The sequence below is a fragment of the Portunus trituberculatus genome, chromosome 46 (genome assembly GCF_017591435.1).
Source record: "Portunus trituberculatus isolate SZX2019 chromosome 46, ASM1759143v1, whole genome shotgun sequence".
Classification (NCBI taxonomy): Eukaryota; Metazoa; Arthropoda; class Malacostraca; order Decapoda; family Portunidae; genus Portunus; species Portunus trituberculatus.
This window is the reverse complement of record NC_059300.1, coordinates 6727252-6737251: the sequence shown is the minus strand read 5'-3', so window position 1 is coordinate 6737251 and position 10000 is coordinate 6727252. Positions and strand designations below refer to the sequence as shown.

General features: G+C 41.6%; 1 protein-coding gene across 1 annotated transcript in view; it reads left to right on the top strand.

Moving 5' to 3' along the window:
* Window positions 1-10000, top strand: part of LOC123520188 — a 15555-nt gene that overhangs the window by 639 nt on the left and 4916 nt on the right. Inside the window, exons 2-16 of the mRNA XM_045282223.1 lie at window positions 1989-2219; window positions 2568-2678; window positions 3047-3261; window positions 3352-3457; window positions 3594-3752; window positions 4520-4650; window positions 4866-5126; window positions 5761-5841; window positions 6222-6377; window positions 7011-7113; window positions 7331-7444; window positions 7818-7973; window positions 8439-8540; window positions 9103-9230; window positions 9418-9657. Coding sequence (XP_045138158.1) covers window positions 1989-2219; window positions 2568-2678; window positions 3047-3261; window positions 3352-3457; window positions 3594-3752; window positions 4520-4650; window positions 4866-5126; window positions 5761-5841; window positions 6222-6377; window positions 7011-7113; window positions 7331-7444; window positions 7818-7973; window positions 8439-8540; window positions 9103-9230; window positions 9418-9657 — 2294 coding nt within the window. The remainder of the gene's footprint in view (window positions 1-1988; window positions 2220-2567; window positions 2679-3046; window positions 3262-3351; window positions 3458-3593; window positions 3753-4519; window positions 4651-4865; window positions 5127-5760; window positions 5842-6221; window positions 6378-7010; window positions 7114-7330; window positions 7445-7817; window positions 7974-8438; window positions 8541-9102; window positions 9231-9417; window positions 9658-10000) is intronic.

Here is a 10000-nt window from a genome sequence, read left to right as displayed (position 1 = left end):
CCAGAGGACCGGGGTTCGATTCCCAGGCCGGGTGGAGATATTTGGGTGTGTCTCCTTTCACGTGTAGCCCCTGTTCACCTAGCAGTGAGTAGGTACGGGATGTACATCGAGAAGTTGTGACCTTGTTGTTCCGGTGTGTGGTGTGTGCCTGGTCTCAGGCGTATCCGAAGATCGGAAATAATTAGCTCTGAGCTCGTTTCTTAGGGTAACGTCTGGCTGTCTCGTCAGAGACTGCAGCAGATCAAACAGTGAATCACACACTCATACTGACAAACAACAGCAACAACAATAACGACAATAATAAGAACAAAGATTAAAGCAACAATAACTAGGACACACACACACACACACACACACACACACACACGTAAAAGACGGCATTCGCACAGTATTTAGATTGGCTGAAAATCACTCCCATCAAGTCATTACCGCCCAGTAAAAGTGTTCGTACCTGGTTAGTGAAAAGGTTACGAAGAACACCTGTGTGGCAGTTTGTGTATATAGATTGTAGGTCATAAATATCAAACAGTCACTCTCATTATATCTTTTTTTTCTATCGTGTTATTAATAGCTGCGTGTAAATGAATGTAATCAGAATATGAATTTAACATACTCAACATTTTAAAGCACATAGATCATCAAAAGTGATAAAGAACGTAACCACAGTTCAGGGTAAATTTTTCTTTTCCTATTGATGCTACGATGCTCATTTTTTGCTTGAAGGTTTTGTGTATCATAGTGACTACCCATACCAATTTTTGTTGAATTCTATCAACATAAAGAAAAAATATAGAGTGACTCCAGTATGTAAAACTCACACATTTTATTATGCATCTAGTCTGTAGCTATTTGGAATTTTGTCTTGATTTTTTTTTTTTTTTTGGGGTGTAGATAAGGTATTGAGCATGATTGAAAAATTTATGCTCAGTCGTGAGTGTAGGTCAAGAAGTTTTTAGTTTTACGCAGTTTTTTTTATTTTACCGTCGAAAATTTTGCATCATTCGTGGCCTAAAATATTCACCAAAACTAGACTATTCAACTTGGAGGCATAAACCAGTATAAAAAGTTTGAAAAAATATATAAGCTTTGATATATATATATATATATATATATATATATATATATATATATATATATATATATATATATATATATATATATATATATAAAACAATAGTGTAAATTGAGCAAGAATTGTAGTAGATACAATTTACTTCACAAAGTGACATTTTCGGAGGATGAACCTCAAAGTTTTTTTGTTTTTCACCCCTTTTACATAAAACTTATGTCTGTGATATACAAAATGTGAATATGTATTGTTAGATCATTCATTATACTTAATAGATAATCCATTCAAAGGGATAATATAAGTATGCTTTTTAAGACTGCAGGAACCATAAATGTTCAGCATTTACCGGCACCAAATGCGTATTTCTGCATAATATGGCGGAAGTCAAGGTACGAGGCACATGTACACATAACTTGAGCTACGACATCAGTGAGTCACGTGCTCTCTCTCTCTCTCTCTCTCTCTCTCTCTCTCTAGGCATTGTTGTCTTACAATAGGAAAGTTGTTTTCATAGTAAAAGCAAAATTAGCAACAAAAACAAAATTGACATATCTATCAACATGACAGAAACTGGGACATGCCTTTCCCGTCACAATGTAAACAAATTCCCATTCGGGACTAATTAAACGGACAATCCCTTTAATCAAAGGGACAAAAATTTCACCAAATGAATCCAAACCTTCGGCACAATATTACAAAAGACTTCTACTATTTTTCAGATTTTCGCAATTTTAAAAATTTTCGATCTTTTTAGCCCTTGAGCAGTGGTTACATCGATGAGTAATTTCTCTCTCTCTCTCTCTCTCTCTCTCTCTCTCTCTCTCTGAATGTGTGTGTGTGTGTGTGTGTGTGTGTGTGTGTGTGTGTGTGTGTGTGTGTGTGTGCGCGCTTCCCATCCCGCCCCTCTCTCTTCCCTTAGATCAGCATGAAGTTGAGGGTCGGGAAGGATTTAGTGGAGGCGCATCCCGAGGCTCGTCTGACGGCGCCCTTCACTTACTGGCTGGTGCAAACTAACAACGGGAAGGGCAACGATGAGGAGGAAGGTCCAAGCAGGTGTCCGACGCTGCATCGGTGTCTAGGCTACCAAGCATGCCTCTTCACCTTCGGGATAGAGTTTTGCAATCTTGATCCCCTTCCTGGCCAACGCAAGGTAAGGAACGGATAGGCAGACACAAAGAAAGGGAAAGCTCTTAAGTCTAGTAGTAATAGTAGTAGTAGTAGTAGTAGTAGTAGTAGTAGTAGTAGTAGTAGTAGTAGTAGTAGTAGTATGTGCATAACTGTTCGTATAGTTATATTGCTACTACTACTATACTACTACTACTACTACTACTACTACTACTACTACTACTACTACTACTACTACTACTACTACTACTACTACTACTACTGCTGCTGCTGCTGCTGCTGCTGCTGCTAGACTATCACAAATGGAAGTGGCTCCAAATCGCTCTGGATCACGCCCTGTGTCGTGTCTGTTACCCTTCACTCTCATCTTCAGTTCCTGTTGGTGACGGTGACCTGCATGCGAGACGAAGCATTGCTCAAGGGAATGCGGGACGCTTACCAAGACGCTGTCCCCGTCAACGAGGTGGCGAGACGCTCTGGTCTGGTGAGTGTTATCCAAGGAAGCTTATGTTGTCATTGTGTCGAGCCTCGTGATGTTTAGTAACGAATGACCGATATAATGAAATGACTCATTATGAGAAGACTTTGTCGTTTAGAAAAATGTAGCATGCATTGTGAGACGTGAAGGGCTGATTCTTCCTCGCAGATTAGGAAAAAGGTTTCCCTAGATTTTCTGATCTAGTGTCCTCATCACGTCTCATTTTGAATTGGAGCCCTTGTATCTCGAGTCATCAGGCAGCTTTGTCCTTAGACGAGTTTGGCATTTGAGCCGCGGGAAATCTGAAAGGAGATCGACATCTGCTGTGGATTTATTACTTAGTTTTAGTCAGATCCGTCTCCGTGTTTTGGCAGGTGTTACATCTCACCTATACTTCACACTTGGAGGAGGGCGTGCAGGACCTGTCCTCCACGGTCATATCGGAACGAGAAGAAGGAGAAGGTGAAATATTCTATGCCATGTGCCACAATCTCCAAGATATCACCAAGTCCGGCTATCGCGGTCAATGTCACACGGAGCCTCCAGCCTCTGAGGTCGTGAGCGAGGCCCTGTGGTCCCTCCTCGGCCGGTGAGTGGAACGCATAAGGTAGACTCTCTCTCTCTCTCTCTCTCTCTCTCTCTCTCTCTCTCTCTCTCTCACATAGTCGTTCCTCTGCAGGGTACCTTCACGCCAGTGCCGAGAGGAATTGCAGGAAATCTACTGTTCTTTTCAGTACCACAGCAAGGGTCTCTGTGTACCACCATTTCTCGTCGCCCCTTCCCAGGTGAGGACATTCTGATACTCTGTGAGTATACTATGCCATGGGAGAGAAAGAGAGATCTTGGACTTGACTTTGTACCTAGAGTCACATCTAACTGGAGAGTCCCTTGTGGCACTCGATAACTTTTCTGATCTCTTAGGTGAGTGGAGTGGACCCTGAAGACTTAAAGTTCAACGATGTATCGCTTCCAAAGATGGGGCCTCGTCCACCACCCCTGAACTTCAAAAAACCACCAGGGCCCCTCCACCCTGCTGGTCTTGCTTTCGTTATTCTAGTTCACAAAGATCCTCCTGCTGTGGTGAGCTACTCTACGTGTCTTTTGAGTTTGAGTTCAAGTTGAGTATGACTGCGAACCAGATTTTTGTTTTTCGTTACGACTGAAAATGAAAATGGATGGAAGGAGCATAAACACTAAGGAAATGGATGGAGGAAAAATTAAAAAGAGTAGAGGACAGAAGAGGATACTTATTTTTCAATACATTTTCTCTCGTTCTAACTGTTCACTTACTCCTCACCCTCGTTGCTTGCATTTATTCTTTCCACTTTCTCCTTGTCCTTCTATTCTCTTCCTTCACCCTTCCTCCACTTACTTTTCCTACGTACTCTCCATCTTCGGTTATGTCCCTTCCTCCCCATTTTTCTTTCCTCTCCCTTGCTTTTCGTCTTGTCTCAATCCTTCCTTCCTATCACCGTCCCTCCCTCTGATCTGTCAGAGATAAGAAAGGAGACGAGAGAGAGAGAGAGAGAGAGAGAGAGAGAGAGAGAGAGAGAGAATTTTGTTATTAACAATATTATTGATAACAGTAATGTACTATTGTTTCAAGCCCACACCTATAGGCTAGACATCTGTGCTACGGCCGCATTAGAGTCACGGTGATTATTAGATATTTGTATTTCAAGGAAAAAAAGTGCGTATAATGCGTCGCCAAATATATAACATACTGCGTCAGTTTATACGGTTCAATTTACATTGTTATCTCTCTCTCTCTCTCTCTCTCTCTCTCTCTCTCTCTCTCTCTCTCTCTCTCTCTCTCTCTCTCTCTCTCTCTCTTCACCCTACCACAGATGCAGCTGCTGTCTCTCATCTACAGGCCCCACCACTTCTACGTGCTACACGTGGACCAACGAGCTACCCATGTGCGCCGAGCCCTCAATGATCTGCTGCTTCACCTCATGCCGGGAGCCTCCAACGTGAGGTATCTGTTTGTCTGTCTTGTCTGCAACTGCCATATGAATGTGCCGAATTCAACAAGGAAGCTGAATTAAGTCGGATGTTACTCGTCCACAATTTTCCTTCCAGTTCACTTGGTTTAGTTTTGCTTTCGATAATACTTGCACATCTACAGAAGCACACTGATGATGTGCTTTTCAGCTACCTCATGTAGCGAACAAGTTTTTTGTCCGGCCATAGGATCTTGCCCGCGTCACGCTCCTTCGTGGCCTCTTGGGGATCGTACAACATCGTGCGGGCGGAGCTGGAGGCATTCGAGGAGTTGCTCCGGATGGGACACTGGGACTTTGCTATCAACTTGAGCGGTGCCGACCTGCCTCTTCGGGACGTGGATGACTTGGCGGCTACGTTAGCTCCTTACCGTGGAACGAACTTCGTGCCGATCTTCACCCAGCGGAACAAGAACATGAAGGCAGACCAGGGCCTGGCGTGGGATGTATGGTGAGCAAGGCAGAGAGATGGTAGCGATGCTTGGCCAACCAACATCTTGATTGCAGTGATAAAAGACATTCTGTTGTACTACTCTATACTGCCTTTCCTTCCTTGTCATTTTTATGTTAGTATACTATGTTGGTACTATTGTTACTATCATACTTCTTCTTCTTCTTCTTTTTCTTCTTCTTCTTCTTCTTCTTCTTCTTCTTCTTCTTCTTCTTCTTATTATTATTATTATTATTATTATTATTATTATTATTATTATTATTATTATTATTATTATTATTATTATTATTACTACTACTACTACTCCTACTACTACTACTATTACTACTACTACTACTACTACTATAATAATAATAGTAATTATTATTATCATTATTATTATTATTATTATTATTATTATTATTATTATTATTATTATTATTATCATTATCATTATCATTATTATTATTATTATTATTATTATTATTATTATTATTATTATCATTATTATTATCATCAATATCATTACTATTTGTTATTGTTACGGAGATAACGATAAACAGGAGCATTATTATATAAAAATAATAAAATTGGTGCATTCTTAAAATACTCCCCTCCTCTCTCTCTCTCTCTCTCTCTCTCTCTCTCTCTCCAGGCACGGGTGTGAAGGGTACGTGTACAACGTGACCAGGGGCGGCGGTCAGCCCGAGCCACAGGAGTTGCTCATCTACACTGGGTGCGTCACGGGCCGGGGAAGAATGTGCAGTGTTTCTCCCTCCTGAGACTTCAAGACATCCTATCATGTCTCTAAACCTTTCGCCTCGTCCCATTTCAGACCACATCTTCCTGCCAGTCAGATCCTGGAGTAGTGATAAGGCACCAGTTTCCACTACAGCTCTCACAGTTTACTCCTTACTGAATTAGATATTTAGATTTGTTTCGCTTTACTGATTTCCGTTGCATTCTTTTCTACACTTTTCAACTTAACGTTAACATTGCGGTATCTTTAAGTATCTATCAGTGAATATTGATATATCTGATTTCCCTATTTCTTTTATTTATTTATTTATTTTTACCAGAGCACCAAAGTTATGCATCAATACTCCCTCCATATAGGTCCCAGTGGTCCATTATGTCACATGAACTGGTGAACTACGCCGTGACTCCCGCCCTTCGATCGCAAGCTACGAACCGATGGCAGTTTTACCTTCAAACATCCATCATTCCCGATGAAAGTTACTTCCCAACGCTGACTCATAACTCCCCTTTCGTGTGAGTGCCTTCCAAAAGGGTACCTCATTCTTTCACTCCTCAGGTTATGTTGGTGCTTTGAGGCAATCTAGACCCGTGTTCAGAAACGCTTTGCTCTTTCATGAGGCTTTTCAAAGTTCATAGATATTTGGCATAGTTTTCAAGATTGTCACTACATTTAATCTGTTAATGATATAAATACCATGGTAATAGTCATTAGAACTGTAAAACACTCTTAAGACTAGCTAGGGTATGGAAAACATCACAACGAAGAATCTGAATGAGTGAAGTGAAGTAATCACTAGGTGAAGGAGGAGGAACAAGACCTAATTCATCCAAGCTAGAGTTCTTAACAAAGGTTTAAATGAAGAGTTCAGCTTGGGAGATAGATGAGATGGCAGTGCTGCTATTGAGTTGAAACATAGGAGGGAAAGATGAAGAAAATTAAAGATATTTGAGATGTTTTAGCTCTGAGACAAAAGTAACGAATTTCTTACTTTTCCACAAGGAAAATTTTCAAAGTTCACTTATGCAAGTCAGTTCTACATGCGTTTTTTTATTTTTTTTATTGGTACATTACAACTTAAACTCTTAAAGTTTAATTTGTATTTTGGGAAAGCTCGTACTAGTGACCCTGGCTTGTCTCACCCACAGCAATGCGACTCGGCACCTGGGGTTCCACTGGCTGAAGCGTTTCGAAGGACGCAACACTCTCAACCTTTGCCGCCACATGGAGGACACTGACTTCTGTGGCCAGGTATGTGTGTGTGTGTGTGTGTGTGTGTGTGACATAAACGGTCCATACAGCACTACCACCACTCCTCCTCCTCCTCCAACACCTCCTCCTCCTCCTCCTCCTCCTCCTCCTCCTCCTCCTCCTGCTGGTGGTGGTGGTGATGGTGGTGGTGGTGTTACTACTACTACTACTACTACTACTACTACTACTACTACTACTACTACTACTACTATTTTAGGGTCCAGGCCCCATCACTGAGGAGGACCTTTATCAGATGTTTGAGAGTTCTCATCGCTACTTCTTCGCCCGCAAGTTTAACACGAATTCACCAACACATGCCACTCGAGTGAAGGTAAGAGCACACACACACACACACACACACACACACACACACACACACACACACACACACACACACACACACACATATATACATAAACACATATATACATATATATGTATATATATTTAACTGTCAATTTGTCTGTCTGTCTGTCTGCCTATCTATCTACCTATTTATCTACTATAGCTTACCTATTTATCAATTCATCTTTTTTTTATCGATCTGTTTGTTTTGGCATCTGTTTGTCTATATATGCATAAGAATCAATCTGTTTATCTATCTATCAATGTATTTATCAATGTATATATCATTGTGTCTGTTGTATGTGTTAATCTTCTAAGCTACGTCATTACTGCATTGTACACCTGCCTCTTCTCTGCAGGTGAACGAACATATGCGCATCGGTTATTACCAGAACCTGAGGACACATTTATCCCGCGACCTTATGCATCAGCTTTTGACGGCAGCACACGTAAGGCTCGTTCAGAAACACCTGGTGAAACCTTCCACTCGGCCCGGAAATCTTCTCTCCTTACGGGTGGGTGTGTGTATGATTGGTGTAGGTAGTGATAAACAGTGTGTGTGTGTGTGTGTGTGTGTGTGTGTGTGTGTGTGTGTGTGTGTGTGTGTGTGTGTGTGTGTGTGTGTGTGTGTGTGTGTGTGTGTGTGTGTGTGGTATTTATGAATATATATAGAGAGAACGAAATCCTGTAGGGTGTTTTTTTTTCTTTCCAAACTATAACAAGAAAAAGTATTTTTTTAGGTGCAATATATTATCACTGTACTGATAAACTTTGCGTGGGAGGACAGTGAAACATTTCCTCTCGCATCTCTTAAGTCAATTCCTCTTCGTTGTTTTTCATAAAGATACATTCTCTCTCTCTCTCTCTCTCTCTCTCTCTCTCTCTCTCTCTCTCTCTCTCTCTCTTTCTTTTTGAGCCTTATCTCGAATTCCTGGACTCTTCTGGAAGTAAAAGCACGCCACTGCTTATGTGTTCCTCAGGTGTTGCCCGTCCTGCACCTCACCAATCCCTGCTGCTCGCTGCCCTTCCAGAGAAGCTTCAAGAGCATTCAGGAATTTGTCACCTGGCTCGACTTTACCTTCGTGAGTGTATAATACTCGAATCCCAATTACTAATTTATCTTCGATTTCACCTTAAATCATACATAAATATCCTTAACAATACTTTCCATCTTACTTTCGCTGCACACAAGCACATTTCTGTGGTAGTAATTTTTCAATCCATTTGCTTTTGCCTTATGATTTCAAGAGGGGAGCATCAGTCCTCTCCCATCCATGCATTCTGAAGGGGAACTTGACTTCACTTTAACCCCTTCAATTCTGGGACACATGTTCACCTTGAGATTTGAGTATGATTAGACCATTTTATTGACATTAGGAAGTGTCTATAGAAATCAGACGATTAATGGCCACAGTCCTCTCTATATTAATCCCCCACAAGCTTCTGAAGCTGTAAATAATTACCAAATAGCAAGCAGAATGAATATGGAAATACGTCATGGTGCTGAAGGGGTTAAGAATAAAAGTATTTCATTTTCTGGCATCATTTCAAGTTACTTTTATTTATACCGTTTTTACATAGAATTTTATTTGTATACTTCTACCGTCTTTTCCTTCAAAACTCGTATTGTGCTCTGCGTGGCAGGTGGACGCAGAGGGGTGGAGTGCAGGGGTGGCTCGGGCAGCAGTGTGGCAGCAGCCGCCATTTGACTGCTATCCTGACGGTCACCTGAGGGCACTGCGGGTCACGACGTGGCAAGATGAGGTCCGCAGGTGAGAAAAAGGGCAGAGGGGGATGGAGAAAAAATTGTATTTACCTAGTTGCATTTGTATACCATTATAAAGAAAATATCTTAAAGAAGTTAACAAATCCTGAATTAGACATCACATTTTAATGACGTACACACACACATACACACACGCGCGCACTTGCATACATATATATCACCGCTTCACGCAGGACACAGCTTTCCATCAACATACCACTGCCCTTCGCCGCGCCGGGCGCTGACTCTGTGCATGTGGAAATGTGGTTCCACGTGGGACCGCGGAGCCTCAGTCCTTCATGCCTGGCTGGAGAGGGGCGCCGCGCATCTTCTCCCGGCATACCCATGCACTTCCCTGACCTGAAGGTGGAGAATGTGACGGCGCAGCCCCTGGAAATAGTGATACAGCTGGTGGATCCGCAGGGCAGCGTCAGGCGAGTCCTAGGATCATATTCTGAAACGCTTTTTAGCCGCCTCTAGACTATTTTCAAAAGCCTTTTGTTCAAGTTATAAGGGACTGTAAAGGCGGCGTCACACTAGCGCTTTTTCCGTCGTCTTAGGCGATTTCCGTCGTTTTTTTACTCTTCTGTCAACTGTTTCTGTCGTCTTGAGTCAGACGGAACGCATCGTTTTCGTCTAGCGCCAATTTTTAGTAAAAATAAGAACTATGGTTTCTACTCAACACTTTTATTAAAAAAATATTTTTTGTTAAACAGAAGAATGCTACTATCATGATAGAAGAAATTTAAATAAGTTGCTGAATATATATTTGTATAC